General features: G+C 39.5%; 1 protein-coding gene across 1 annotated transcript in view; it reads right to left on the reverse strand.

Annotated features, from left to right (window-relative positions):
* The window catches only part of LOC102081282 (scavenger receptor cysteine-rich type 1 protein M160), a 140291-nt gene extending 133791 nt beyond the window's left edge, over positions 1-6500 (reverse strand). The window contains 4 exon segments of the mRNA XM_025908762.1: positions 431-715; positions 839-871; positions 1444-1552; positions 6484-6500. Of these exon segments, the coding sequence (XP_025764547.1) occupies positions 431-715; positions 839-871; positions 1444-1522 (397 nt within the window). The 5' untranslated portion in view covers positions 1523-1552; positions 6484-6500.
* Between the last annotated feature and the right edge of the window lie 9474 nt (positions 6501-15974).

Below are 15974 nucleotides of genomic sequence, written 5' to 3' on the forward strand. Positions count from 1 at the left end.
AATTTTATATGCTGGAATATGCATAAAATAGGTTTAAATGTTAAACAAATTTCAAGTCAAAGACTGTTGCATATAATTAAATTTTTGCTTGATGCAATGTGCATAAAGTTAAAAGATTAAAACTATTAAAACAAGTTTTAAAAAGAGACCTTTTCATTTAATTCAATTTTATATGGTGGATTATGTAGAAAAAATAGAATTGGGCTGAAAGGTCTATTGCTTTATTACATATTCAGGTTGTGTATCATGTTTTTTAAAAAAGTAAAGTAACTACTTATTTTCAAAAGTAATTAATCAGAAAAGTAATGGGATTAGTTTCTTGGAGAAGTAATCAGTAGCATTAGTAACTAATTACTTTTTTCAAGTAACTTAACCGACACTGATCACAATCTAATACATTAATAACACAGGTGATGTATGATGGGCTCACCTGAACAGGCGAGATTCACAATAGTGTAAGTGGGTCTTGATACTACACACTGTCTCAGTGCAGTGCCATGTCTAACACAGTCAGACTTGATCCTCCACACAGATCTGGGTGAGGACTCATTTCTTGCTTCTGCAGAAACAGCAGAGCCACAGTCCAGATGTTCACAGACAACAGCTGCTGTTTTTAGGCTGAAGTCAGAGAAATCCACTGGTCTCCATTCTCCTTGATTTTTCAACTCCAGTGTTCCTGCACAGCGACTGACTCCTCCCATCAACCTGACAAAGTCTGAACTCAGAAAGCAGAGAGTCATCAGTAAAGAAATGAATTTACTTCTTGAAAAATGAATGTCAAACTTCACTGCTGATTTTGCCTCTCTGTCTATATATTTCTTTTGATTTTAATATTTACCTGTTGAATTGTAGTTTTCTTTAGCTTGAAGTCCTGAGGAAAAACAATCAGAGGACAACCATCAGCAGTTAGCTGTGGACAGAGCAAACACTCTGAAACATGTCAGTAAATTCACCTTGGACTTATTTCAGCTGCTTGCGATTATGTGTTTGGTGTATAAATGTGAAGTCACAGATGGAATTATTTGAGTTGAAAATGAATATTTTGTTTAAGATGAAATGTTTCATTGGCATATTAATACTTGAAAAAAGATCATTTGATTTGATTCCTTTGTACTGCCTGCACCATGTTTGACAGATGATGTGGCAGCCTTCAGATCATGAGCTGTTACTTTCCTTCTCCATACTTTTCTCTTCCCATAATCCTGCTACAAGCTTATCTTGGATTCCTTGAGCTGTCCAAAGATTTTTTTCTAGATCTGTTAAAACTCTTTTAAATATGTTGTCAAAATCTAATCTGAAGGATTCTAACTTACATTCCTTGCACTCTTAAAGTTTTCAAACATTTTTATTCTCTTCCTCTGAACCTTTGATGTGATGTGGCTGATTCTGGGTGATGCTGGTGTGTAGGCCAGCTGTTTGCTGGTCTTTAAAGCAGAGTCCTACCTGAGCTCCACAGCAGCAGAACCACTACCACCACCAGCTGATCCACTTCTCTCTGATGCTGTCCTCTGGGTTTATCCATTAGCAGAAAGAGGCGGAGCTTGGCTTCACTCTATCAGTTTTTTAAAACATGGTTTAGTGTCACACGTTCATTTTTTTCTGTCTGAGAAGACTGAAAGAAAGAATTATCAAAAGATATAAGCTGATGAGGTGAACAGCAGCCAGTAGTTCATGTCTTTAAGTAATCTGATACTGATTACATTGGTACTAGGGGAGCCACTAAAACATACAGCTATTTAAAAGAGAATGACTGGGAAGCACCCTGAGGGAACTGTTGTTGTGATTTGGCACTTTGTAAATAGAATTTCTTTGAATTAATTTGAATTGAATGAAGTTAACATAATGCATAATACAGGTAATTTTGTCAGGTGATTTGCTGAAAAAGTGCCAAAAGCAGGGTTAAAGTTACAGATTAATTCAATAGATATTGCAGGAAGATCATTAAAGTTATATTTTTGGCTACAGCTGTGTGGTAAATTCTGCTATGATTACAACTCTCAAAAACTCAAAAGTTTAGCTGAGGAAATGAGCAGCCTGATGATCTATGAGAATTTTCAATTCTTGGCCTGAGTTATTATCCAGTCAGTTCCTGATCTGAGCGCTGACTGTTAAGTGAAGCCACCTGTGCAAAGTTTTACTGTCTGGTTGACTCCACACTGCTACTCCACCAGGGAGTAGTGTGTGTGTGTGTGTGTGTGTGTGTGTGTGTGTGGACAGAGAGAGAGACCAACCCAATAAATGCACATGTGTATATAAAAAAAACTGCAGGTCATTGCTTTCTAGCAGAAATCTGACCTGCACATGTTTGTGACACGTTTTTAGAAAACAAAAGGGAAGATATACAAAAACTGTAGACATGGCCACACATGAGCAGTATTTTAAACATCCTGAAGTTACTTCAGCACCTGTAATCTCCCCTCAGGGACTTCTCTTTGGCTTCACTGACTTTGTTCAACATACTTTACAGTCTTATGTCATGCTGAACTTGTGGCTTCCAGCTAAGCTGCACATTGGTTTTGTTACTGTTGTTGTCATTATGATTGTTGTAGCCACATTTGTTGTTGTAGTTTTACAATCAGCCTCCAGGCCACAAAAGATACAATACAATTTTATGACACATCACATTTAAACTTCACCACTAAAAACAGAGCACTTGTCACTCATTGAGGCTGAGAGCCCTCGTCGTTGATTTTGGCCTCACAGTTGAGTGGGTGTTACTGAAATAAGAAGGAATCTATAGCTTAGGCATTATTGGATTATTGGCTAACTGTAGGGTGACCATATTTTGATTTCCATAAAAGAGGACACTTGGCCCAGTCATGAAGAACTTTAATAATACTGTTTGCTTGAAGTGAACTTTAACATATTTAAACAATACCTTCTTTGTACAGTTAATGAATGGTGAAATAAAAAATGTCATACAGGCTTTTACAAGTCAACAAGTGCAAAAAAAAGAGGACAGTTGGTCACCCTAGCTAACTGGCTTATTTGGAAAAGCTGAACCTCCTTTCATGAGGGGATCTGTTTCCAGTCTTAAGCTGTGGCGCTATTCTTGTCATGAAATGGTATGCAGAGGCAGGCTGCAACCAAACTAAACCTGCTGAACTAATAACGAGAGCAAAGAAGGCCAACATTTCAGATCATAGCACAAAAATCCAAAATGGTAAATGCACAGCATGAAAACCAGAGAAAAGTAGAAGTCCAAAAGTCCAAATTAATCAGAAATCTAAAGACAGTCATAAAGGAGAGAGGAGAAAGTCATTGTAATGCAAGGCACCAGAGAAGACTCATTTTAAACTCAATCAGAAAATAACCAAATGATAACTAACATGGAGACATGAAGACTAACATTAAACAAACTGTTGGAGAAAAGAAAAGACAGGAGAGCAAAAACAAACACAGAGGAGGAAACTCTGAGGTCACGGCCAACACAAGAAGAGATAACGATAAAATCAACTCATAAACTCAAAGTCATATCTATCACAGGGACTCAAACCTGAACTAAAAAATACCAGAACTAAAGCACAGGATTACTAGAATAGTCCTGGAATCGGCCCAAAACCCCGGGCCACGACAGATCTGTTGCTGTGGTTTGGCTCCACGTGTCCATTAAAAGGGAAGAATCACAGCAGGTCAGGGTGATGTAGTTCTAAATGATCGCCTTTATCCAAGAAACTTCTCTGTCCTGATGACAGAGATCTTCTTCCACAGCACACAAAGGCTCTCCGAACAATTTGAAGAGGATGACACAGACTACACACTTTGCCTTTACATTTTGTCATACTACTCACCCATGGAAGCAGAGATTCAAGGAAAAGTGATCAGCAAATCATGAAAATCAGACAGAGCTCTTCCTGAAACAGAAAGTTTTGCTTTGATCCCTGTTTCTTTGTTTCCAGACCACTGCTCCCTTCCTTCGTCAGACTGCTATGCTGCATCTGTGGACCTTCCTGTGATAAAGCACCACCCACTTTTTACTACAAGTCTCGTTCAACCATTCACACACACATTCATACAGACACTTTTTCTATACCAAGCACCTTGTATAACATTCACACAAATGCACACACAGTCTGATTGATGCTCTGGGGGAAACTCGAGGTTCAGTATCTTGCCCATTTTCCTCAGTATGAATCTAATTAATTATTCAGAGAAGGCCAACAAGGAAGGATGTATGCTGGCTGCCATTATGACACATAGCGTGTGTTATATCTTTACCTTGAATTTCTTTCAGGTAAATCTCATGTGGTTGGGTGAAAGGCATTTCATGAACTGATGCTGTAATCACATGGAAACATTTCTCATTCCACTGTTACATGAGCTGTGACTGTCAGCCTGTTTCAGCTCAATGTATAGTATCTTATCAGCCTAAAACTGACATTTGGATATTTTTCATATCAGAGACAAGCTCTTTGCTGAGCATTGAGACGAACCAGGATCCACTTTCTTCCTCCTGGTGCCTGTTAATCTTGCCTCTGCTAGCCTCAGTTATTTGATTGCAGCTTATAAAAAACAAATTCTGAGTTCTTTAACTTGCTGGTGTCATGAGATGCAGAAAAGGAGCTAAATGCAGACTTCTGAGGCAGAACCTGAAAAACTGATCCTTTTTTATTCCCACTGACACTTCTGTTGTAAATATCTCAAAAACAGCCATCACTCAGAGTCAGACTGAGTCAAACATTGTGTCATTTTAATGAGACAAAAAATGTCCCTCAACCGTCTGTCACTGAAGAGCTGAAGCACCTCCAGAGTTGATTTAGCTGAGATTTGGACCTTTTCCCATTATCGACTACAGATATTCTAAAAGTGCTCTTATGCTCTTATGTGTAATTATGGCTTTCAATCATTTTTATGAAACAAGATTTCCTTGATTATTTTTTCAGAATAATCTGAAAAAATAATCAACACTTGGAATTGTGTTTGTTACCTTTAAAGACTTTGGTAAATCTTTCTATAATTATTTCATAAAAATGATGTTTTTCTGCTATTGTAATTGTACTTGCTGCTATATCACTTAATTTTTACAATTAAGTATTTTATACTTACTTTTGGTAAAATTATTTAATTATTTTGTGTTGAAGAATAGTGTGGACAATTATTTGAAGAAGTAATCTGAATACAATATGAACACACTTGCAACCAGTGTTGGGCAAGTTATTTTGAAATAGTAATTCAATTATAGTTACTAGTTACTTCTTCAAAAAAGTAACTGAGTTAGTAACTGAGTTACAATATTCTAAAAGTAATTAATTACTTGGAAAAGTAACTATTGCGTTACTTAAAAAAAAAACAAAGAACATTTAACCCTCTGGGGTCCAGGGTATAATTGGCCATTTTTTTACTACTCTTGATTTTCTCTCCACATTTTACCTTTAAAAACTATTTACTTTGCCTTGTTTGGTATCATCCTTTTTAGCGCAACCTCACGTGCCTGAATTTACAGTTCTGTTCTCATTTTGTCATACTGTACAACCAGAATTGATCTAAAATCAGACAAAAAACATAAAATCACAGTAGAAAAAGTTATATTTTTACTGTAACAACCATAAACATGTTTAATGAATCATATTTCATAACTTCAAATGCAAATATTAATTGTCAATTTTAAAATCCTATGCACTAGTTTTGCAAACAAAGTTATTTGCATCCATTTACCTTTTACCCTTTTTTTAAATAACCATTTCAAACAATTTAAAGAACAATCAGCTGTTCTTCAATAAGATGCGCACAAATTATTTGTGCCACTCCAAAAAAATCAAACACGATTTTTGACCCAGATAGACTGCAGGTCATAACTTCTTACCTGAAGTTCAGTTCACCTGACACTCGGACCGGCGGCTGCCTCGGGTCTCTCCTCCTCTGCCTCCCCTTTCCCTCATCCACCTGCTGGCCTCCACCACTTGCTAATTTTACTGAATCTGAGGAAGCTCCGCCATAGCCACCACCAAACAACTGAGTTATTTTTACACCGACCAGCATCTGGCCAATCCACCACCTTTCATTGTTTATACCATTACAAAAGGAAAAAAAAGTCACCGGGCCACCGAGCAAATGCCCGATGGCCAGTCCAGCATTGGTCGTGCCATCAGTTAACCCAGTTGCCACGCGTGCCTAGGGTTGCCGACCCCTGGTTTAATCCATAGTTACTGAAGTACAAGGTTTTTTTTAAATTTGGTGTTACTGTCTTTACAGATGTGGCAAGAGACTGAAAACATGCTGTTGTTTGAAGATATTTAATAATCAGCTCTGCACAGGAACTGAAGTAGAGTGCAGCCTGTTGCTTTCACAGTATAATACTTGTAATAAAAGTACAGTAACGGTTGATTCCTTTAGTCAGGGTAAATCCATTCACCTGCATGGATTAGCTAAACGAACTTTACCAAACAAGTTTCCCTGACAGCCGAGTGCTCATCTTAGCTAGCTAGGTCTCAGGACCCAGCTAAGGACTTCAGTTACGGATTAGCTTAAACATGTTTAACTTACCGAAAAAGTGCAGTGGGGCCTCAGGTCCTTCTGTCGGGTAGTCCAGTTTACTGAAGAACACCTCAGTACGGTGTACATTTTAGGACATCGTCAGGTCTCAGGAAAAAAGTTGTCAGGTATCAGGTATCAGACAAAAAAATGTCAGGTTTCAGTTCTCAGGAAAAAAGTCGTCAGATCTCAGAACACAAGGTATCAGACAGAGAGAAAATCTTCCTGCAGGTGGTGCTGTTGTCATGTCCCACCAATGACTGTATAAAAGATAGACGACGCAACACCGCCTCCTCCCATTGTGCATGTCACTGTCACTACCCGATCTGTACCGGAAACCCCGGGTAGCGACAACGCAAAAATGAAGCCAAAATATCCCGCTTGTGGAGGCTGCCATCTTGCAAATTTGGAGCCAGTCTGCTGCAGTAGTGACTTGAGGTGGAGCGACTGTGTAACGCTCCCGCCCACACACCCGCTGGACGTGACCGCAAACACGCCCCCCTACACTTTTTACGTAGCTCCGGCTGCTCGAGTTTTTTTTGCTGGTTTACCACGACTGACGACTTGTTTAATTAAGGTAAATACAACCATGTCACTGTTATAAAAAAAGACACACAGCTTATCATCTTGTAGTTCTAAAATCACTCTGTTGATAATTCGTTAGCTAGAGTGGCCGCTAGCATACGCACTGTGTTGGAGGCAAAACTTTTTAGAAATGTGCAATTAAATAATAGCTGTCACTACAGTCATTGGGTGGGACATGACAACAGCGCCACCTGCAGGAAGATTTTCTCTCTGTCTGATACCTTGTGTTCTGATACCTGACGACTTTTTTCCTGAGAACTGACATTTTTTAGTCTGAGACCTGATACCTGACAACTTTTTTCCGGGTCTGTTAGGTTAAAACAGTCGGTCGTGTTTTCGTAATGTAAACGCTGGACTTCCTCTCAGATCCTACGCTCTATCTGCTATTCCCGAACAGAGATACGCAAATTTCTCCGTGACTGCAGCTGGCAGCTGGCAGTCAAAGCTGTTATGATGACGTTACACCCCAATTTAACGTCATCGCGGTAGGAATTAGAATCAAACTTATGGGAGAGGAGACCCCTTGGACATAAATCAGCGTGATGAGAACTATTGAAAACAAAAGAAAGAAACTTCGGAAAAAATTTATCTGTGGAGAATTAATTTATTTTAGTCTGACCCCAGTCCCATCCGCTAACATGGAGGAGGTGGGGTTTATGACCTATACTGCAGCCAGACACCAGGGGGCAATAGAGACATTTTGGCTTCATTTTTGGGGAGCTGTCGCGTCGTCCATGTTTTCTACAGTCATTGGTTTAAACAGTTAACTAATGTAGGACTCAAGCACTGGACCCCGACAAGCCAATTAGTTGTGGAATATTCTCTTAGAGATTTGGAACATGAATGAACTTAAGCAAGCTCTTAGTCCTTAAATAAACAAAATCATGGAAACAAAGATTAGCTGAACATTTTTTTAAGTTTTATTATTTCATCAGAGTTCAAAAGTTTTTTTGTCATTTAAAGGAGTATTTACAACTCTTCACAAACACTGAAGAGTCAAGGTTGGATTGAATATTTTTGCACTGTGTCTGACTTCAGTGTCTCTAACATCCTCTGTATTCACTGATTAGAAAGACAACAACACGTTGGACTGTTTCTGGATCATGTCAGTGACATGTTACTGTCCCACTTTACTGACACTGAGTCACCTTGAGAGGAGCAGCAGAATAAAGCTCACACTGACAACATTAGAACAACATTAAGGGTCATGTGGGGTCTGCACAAGAGGGGTCATTTGAGTTCCTGTTGTCTTCCTATTAGCTTGAAGCACTCTGGTCAGTCTCCTCTGACCTCTGTTGGTCAGAGGAACTTCAGTAGGTCATCTTGTCTACATGACAAAATGCATTGAGGTGCTAAAGTGGCTATTGAATCTATTTCATATATACCGTATTTTTCGGACTATAAGTTGCACTTAAAATCCTTTAATTTTCTCAAAAATCGTCAGTGCACCTTATAATCCAGTGTCCCTTATGTATGAATTCTGGTTGTGCTTACTGACCTTGAACCGATTTTATGTGGTACACGGCGTTCAAAAATCTGTCAAAAAATGTTTTAGTACGACTTTGGTAAGGTACGAAGCCTCGTGGAGTAACATAACATAACATAACATAACATAACATAACATAACCACAGTGAAGCTGGAGGATGAATGCTAACTTTTTTCCACTCGATAAAAGTTAATGGGAGGGTTCCCAATAGTTATGGACAAATGCAATCGCATGGCAAGATGTTGTAAACAGACCAAACTTCAGTCAGGAGAACAACTGAGATAATCCATCCACAATACGAGGCTAGACATTAATATACTGCAACAACATGGGAATAGAGCAGCTGCGAGAGAATTCAACATGAATGAATCAATGGTACGGAAGAAGAATGAGTTGAGGAAAGTTTGACTCATCTGACTGTTTTGTTTTGCTTAATGAGCCTTAAAATCTGGTGCGCCTTATGGTCCACCACTGTGACACACACACCAGGTAGTCTAGCAGCAGTTTCCAGCAGCCAGAAGCTTCTCCTCCTTCAGATACACAGCTTTCTGCTGATGTCCAGCAGCAACTCTTGGCCTCAGATTTGAACAGAACAGTCCAGCTGGGGTTCATTAGTATCACCACACTCAAGTGTCATTCACTAATTTACATCAGAGTTTTACTCTGGGTCACAGAAAATCCCAAAAATGAGCAAACACTGTGGAGTAACTGAACAGGAGAGACGATAGTGATGATGTGCTATCATTTGAAAACCTTAGAATCAGACTGAGAACTGTTTCATTGTATATTCTGGTTCTATCCTTTATGTGGGCTGTAAGGTGCTGAATGCATGTTTGCACCTGAGGACGAAGCTCTCACAGTGAATCAATCCAGTCAGTCTGATCTGTCCTGTGATGTTTCTCCAGGCCTCCTGGGCCAGAAGCCTAGCACACCTGAGAACACAGAGCTGGTTTACTGTAACTTGAGTCTTCATGCAGCTGAAGGAGCGGAGGACGACCTCTGAGGAGCTTGTCTCAAACCCAGATGAACTTCTCAGTTGTAAAAACACAGACTGGTTTCTCCTTAACAGACATCTGCAAACAACAACAAATAGTTCTCGTCATCTTTAGTTTTCCAAACATTTAAATTAAAGTCTTGCTGACTCAGTGATGAAAAATCCATTTTATTTTATGAATTTCCTTTTCCTTTCCAGTCATCTGTGTGTTTGACCCATTTGGTACTTTCCACACGACTTTCATTTCTTCATTTTCCACAGATACCAAATATCAACATTTCATTAAACGTGTTATCAGCAAAACCTTATGTGTTGATTCTTCATCATAAGTTTACTCTTGAACTATATTCATAATTTAATCTTGAGATTATGGAAACAATCAGTTTACAGTCACTTCATTATAAGTTTAAACTTTTATGCATACAGACTTCCAGCTTCATATATTTCTTATTCTTCAGCTTTTAATATTCCTGTTTTTTTCTAACTTCCACCTCCTCTCGCTGGTTTCCACGGTGACGTCTGAAGGATGGGTCATAATCAGCTCTGGATCTACTGCTGCTATTTCAGGGAAGGTACAGTGAGATACAATGAGAGATGGGCCTGTCATGTGTCTTTCTCTTCTTCTGTGTTTTTATGTTTGTTTGTTTGTTTAGAGCTTTCTTTCCCAGGTTTCTCATTTTAGTTGGAGTCCTGTGAGTCTTCCTGTCTGAGTTGGGTTGTGACTCTGCTGTAGCTGTTTTCTCAGCTGCTGTGAGGTCCATGATCCCTCCTGGTTCCATCTTCACCATCTGATCTTCTTTTTGATTTCTCTATCCTTCTTGTTTGTCAGCCACAGATCAGATCTTAATCAGATCTTATTCCGCCATCCTGACAGATGTTTCAGTTACTAAGATATGTCTGCAGGAGAGAGGAGGTTTGAAGTTCTTTTCTGTGATGACTGAAAGATGGGGGACACAGAAAACCATGAGGGAGGAGGGCTCCATAGATATGTGTGATTAACTGAATCATCACACTTACTCTTTCCTGTGTGCGAGTATGGTTTCTTTAAAGTCTTGTCTCATTTCTATTAAAATGATTTCATGAATGAATATTGATCGTTACACTCGTATAACTCCTGAGATCATGAAGCAGAGTGGCAGCTGTGTACAGGTCATATTTAACCAACGTCACCTTCAAATGAAGTCATTTTGTTTTATCAGCTGTTGTATTAACTATTCTTTTATTACACACTGTTATCGTCTGAATTCAGGCAAACCCTGATGTCCTTCTTTTGTCTCAGTTTTCTCCTCCTTTATCTCTTTCCTCCTCTGTGCCTCCTGCTCATCAGTCTGCTGTGTTTTACTGCCTCATAGCAGTTTCGTTAAACACAGAGGGCTGTGCAGAATAAACAGCTGTAAGGTTTCAGGTGTCTGTGGCTCAGGAGGTGGAGCGGGTCATCTACTAATGGGAAAGTTAGTTATTCAATCCTTGCCTCCTTGAGTATGCATGTTGAAGCATTGGTGGGAGAGTACTGAACCATGAGAGTGTGAGAGTGTGTGAATGCAGACAAAGTGCTCTAACAGTGTGTGTGAAGAGGCTAATAGCAGAAAATAGTTTTTGCAGCATCATAAATTTTCAGAGGAAGCAAAATCTGCAGGATGAAGCAGGATAAAGTCAGGAAGCGCCTTTTCCTTCCATCAGCGATTAGAGGTCAAGAGGGAAGGATGAGGAACCGGTGAATACTGACTAACCTTCTCTATGATCTTCACTATTTTTGAAAAGTCATTTAATATTTTATCTGTGCTGTTTATATGAAGAAAAAACTCCTTCATTTAGATTTTTATGTTTTCTGTTTCAGTTCTGCTGTGATAAGCACAGATAGTCATTCTTGCTTCATACCACAAAACCTAATCTGGTTCCTTTTTACTAATTACTTAAACATTGTAATCTTATTTATTAGTATTAATTTCACATTTTTTTTCTGTTTTCTGTTTAATTATCTTTTCTTGTGTATTTTTTTCTAACCAAATTGACTCCATGTAAAGCAGTGACAGGTGTACATGGTGGAACAGTAATGGCTGGATAAACATATCTGTATTCATAAATGACATATTGAGTAGGAATATTGATATAGAAATGATGAATTGAGCACTTGCTGATGCCTTAGTAATACCTTACTGATGCTTAATAGTGTGACGTTATTGTAAAGTGCTACCATTGTTTCTTATCTTGTATTTCTTGTCAATTATTGATCTGTATTTATGTTATTTTGCTGAAGGTTTTGTTTAATGTTACGGCTGTTTAAATAATAAATCATAACTTTTCTCCTGTTTCTAAAACTGTGATTCAGCACTGAGTTCAAGCAGAGTCACAGACCCGGAGCAGGGCTCAACAACCAACCAATCAACTATCCATACCCCATCCCACCATCCCGCCCCTTTCTGTTAGCAGAAATATACTGAGGACAGCGCGTGATGGTCAGAATAGAGAGACGTGTAGCTGGACATGGATCACCTGTTAGTGCTGCTGCTGCTGTGGAGCTCAGGTAGGACACACACATACAATTTCAGTTTTTTAAAAATACCTTCTAGCTGATTTTAGACTCTAACAATCAGAGAGGAGCACAAACTGATGTGCTGTGTTATCCACTGTAATGACTGCACATTCTGACTTTGAATGGAGTAAAAATAAATAAGAGAAAACATCTACTATCACAATATGAAGAATCTGTGCCTGAAAATGAGAAACAGGAAGTGCTGAGTTTGTGTGAGCAGTGAGGTTTAGAGCCTGAAGAGGGAAACGTGACCCCATCAAGTGGAGGCTTTTTACAGTTATGAAATGGAGGGAATTAGAAAAAAAAACTGATTGAAATACACTGTAAAAAAAGAAAAGCTGAGTAAACTTAAACTTAAAATAAAGCAACCAGCTGCAAAGTATTTTTGAGTCTACTCAACTGAAGGCTAATATGTAGTATATAAGAATATGTGCCAAATTAAGAAATTCCATCATGGTGTTTACTTAAGTTTTTTTTTTTTTTTTAAGATTTCTATTCATATCTACTACTTAAGTTAAAGACATTTGAACTACTAGAATTGACCTACTGGAAAGGCAACAGCACTACATATTTTTAGTTGAGAGTACAATATTTTGTTTAGCTTCACTACTAGTAAGTGCTTTAAGTGGTCAGATAGAGTAGAAAAGAGCCATATAAGAACCAGTCCATCTGAAATGCAGTTTGTCTGGCACCCTAAAAGTGCATTTAGTTTGTAACAAGTCTTTGCCCATTATGAAAAGACTTGTATTGTCCTGGTAGACAAACGCCTCCAAAAACAATGTTTTCTAAGACATGTGGCTGGTTGAGCAAAACTTAAAGAACTTCAAACAATGAAACATGTAAAAATGTGTTTTGATGTGCTCTATCATAAAGATACTCAAGAGGATCATTAACTTAAGTAAGTAAGCCTGTACTCCTTCGATAATCCTGAGACAGCCCCTTTCTGACGTAGCCAAAAGAATGGGATGTGTGTTGTATATGGACTCTAAAATCAGCACTGTTAGTTCTTCTGCAAAGGCTCTTCAATCCGACTTTCAAATGTTTTCAGAATTGCTCTGATTGATTGTCTGGCTGTAAATTTGATGCTATTTCACTAAATCCACCTATTATTTGTTGAGTTGCCATTTTAGAAATGTGCAAAACAGTTTGCATATAAAAAAACAACAAAGCAAGTTTGCATTCAACTGTAAAGGTATCCAAGGGCTTCAGGTATGAGCTGCTCTCTGTTTCAGAATATCCAGCAGTCGGCAGTGGATGGGCAGGCAATTCTTTGTCTGCTTCTGGTAGATTTTTTTGTTAATGTACTTGTGAAAGGTGGGATTTAACACACCACTTGCCTTAAAGTGCAGATGCAAACTGCATCAAACAAGGAAAGGCCACAGACATAACACACACACACATGCGATAACAAACCACAACATATCATTGAATCATTACTTAGACTTAGTTTCTCCTGTGCCGGATGGCGCATTGGGCGGCAAGGGATCGCCAACAAGCTCAGTTTGCAGCCACATCTTCAGCCTCGTCCCATGAAAGATCGACCGCTTTCAGGTCCTCAATGAATGACCGTCTCCATGTCTGTTTTGGTCGTCTGCGGCTCCGTGACCCCTTGGCGGGTCTCCACAACATGGCTATAAATGTTGGTGAAGAACGTGACCGGTGAAATGGAATCGTCACTCCAATACCATGTCCGCTAGCGGTCGTGAGGCAGTGCGCTGAAGTACCTCCTCATTGGCAACATGATCTCAATACAAAATCTTGAGAATCCGTCGGAGGCCGCGCTGTTGGAAAACATTCAGTCGTCGGATAATTGTTGCTGTCGACTTCCATGTTTCACTCGCATGGATAGCCATCGGTACAACTATCGTATTGAACAAACGGACTTTAGATGATATCGAGATGGTGGTCGATCTCCAAACCGGATTCAAGTTGCGCATGGCTGATGCTGCCTTTCCGAGCTGACAGGAGATGTCCTTGTCCGAGCCACCGTCCGGTGTTATCACACTGCCCAGATATGTGAACTGATCGACTTCATAAAGCGGGCAGTGGCCGACGAGTACCGGAGTATTCGCTCTGTCATAACCGATCTGCATGACTTTGCTTTTGGCAGCGCTAATCCGCAGTCCGATCTTTGACGCTTCATTTTCCAGTATGGTGGTCAAATCACAAATGGAGTGTTGAGTAGATCCGAGCAGCGCAATGTCGTGAAATCAAGATCTGCAATTCGTCGTCCGTCATTTCCTTGGACTCTGTGCTCGCCATCCTGCAGGGTATGCCGCATGATGAAATCCACAGCCAACACAAACAGGAATGGCGAAATAACGCAGCCTTGTCGGACTCCCGTCTTGATCTCGAACGAGTCCGAAATCCCACTATCTGTACGGACACAGCAGCTTGACTCGTGGTAGATGTTTCTCAGGAGGCTAACGAACATCTCCAGTATGCCACAGGACCTGGCAATTCTCCAGATCGCTCACGCTGTCGAACGCTTTTGTAAAGTCTATGAAGTTGATAGACAGTCGTTGCTGTAGCTCGGCACTTTGTTTGATTATTGTCCGTAGCACAAAAATCTGCTCTGAACAGGATCATCCATTCCGGAACCCGGCTTGTTCTTCCCGCAGCAGCTGATCGACCGTCGAGTGAAGACATCGGAGTAGCACAGAGCACAGGACCTTTCCTGGAACGAAAAGGAGAGTTATCCCACCCCAGGAGCTGTCGTTGTCTTCCAGCAGCAATTGAGCAGGGCCGTAAGTTTTCAACATCTCGACCGAGATCTTGTCAACCCCGGGGCCGGCCAGGCTTCATTGACCAAATCACGGCTTTTGTCTCCGCAACGGTAATTGGACCAACGTTAACTGGAAGGTCATCCATGGGGCGGAAGGCGTCTTCGGGTATTGTCGACATAGGCGCTGGTTGATTCAGGATTTGTTGGACCCATCGTCGGTCTTGTTCCTCCGCCGTTGTAAAGAGGCGGCCGTCCTTGCCCTTGACTGGTACTCCTCAAGGAGTTCATTGAATCATAACAAATAAAGTAGAGTAACAATTGGGAAATTGGGCTTTTAAGGATTAGATTTTACTTGTTGATTGATAAAGTTAGTCTAACCAAAAATCCTGCTTTAAACTGGTCTTTTTTCTGATATTCTTCCCAGGAGTTCAGGCTGAAGAAAAACGTTTTCTTCATATATGAAGCAGTGTTCATTGAAACACGGAACAACTCTGTTTATGGCACTGAGTGTTAAATTGTGACAGTTTCAATAAAGCCTGCTAAATTCTTGCATTTATACTGGAGAGCAAAGAAAAGTTAGACACTAGTTGTACAATTGAAAATCAGTTTCATAAAAACCACGTAAACAGACATGAAGAAGAATGTGTTTGTAAAACTAATGGTAACGCATGAGAACTATAAGACAGACTGTTTGTGCTATCGAAACAGTTTGTGTTGTTAATCCTGAATGATTCTTGGTCACAACATTTGCATCATCAGAGAAAGGTCATTTTACTTCACACACATTTGGAAAATCGCACAGTTTGACAATAAATGAAAATCCCAGAATAATTAGTATTTGAGATTGTAGCAGCAACATCATTAATAAAAAATATATCTCACAATGTTACTTTGGTTTCATTTTAAAATATAAAAATGTGAAGTTTCTTTTGTAAAACATAAAAAAAACAAAACTTAAGACATTAAAGATGGTCTGATGGACTTTGTGAATATCTAGATCATTGGTATTTCCGTCTGAGAGTTTACAGGGCATACGCTGAGACTGTGTTTTAGAAATACAAGATGGTAACATGAGACATGTTAACTTTGAGAACACTAACATCTAGTTTAAGGTGTGAGAAGTAAGCTAAAAAAGGAGTTGCTTCTCACTAGATTTGTTCAAATAAATTAGAATGATTT

Source organism: Oreochromis niloticus, linkage group LG7, assembly GCF_001858045.2.
Source record: "Oreochromis niloticus isolate F11D_XX linkage group LG7, O_niloticus_UMD_NMBU, whole genome shotgun sequence".
Taxonomy (NCBI): Eukaryota; Metazoa; Chordata; class Actinopteri; order Cichliformes; family Cichlidae; genus Oreochromis; species Oreochromis niloticus.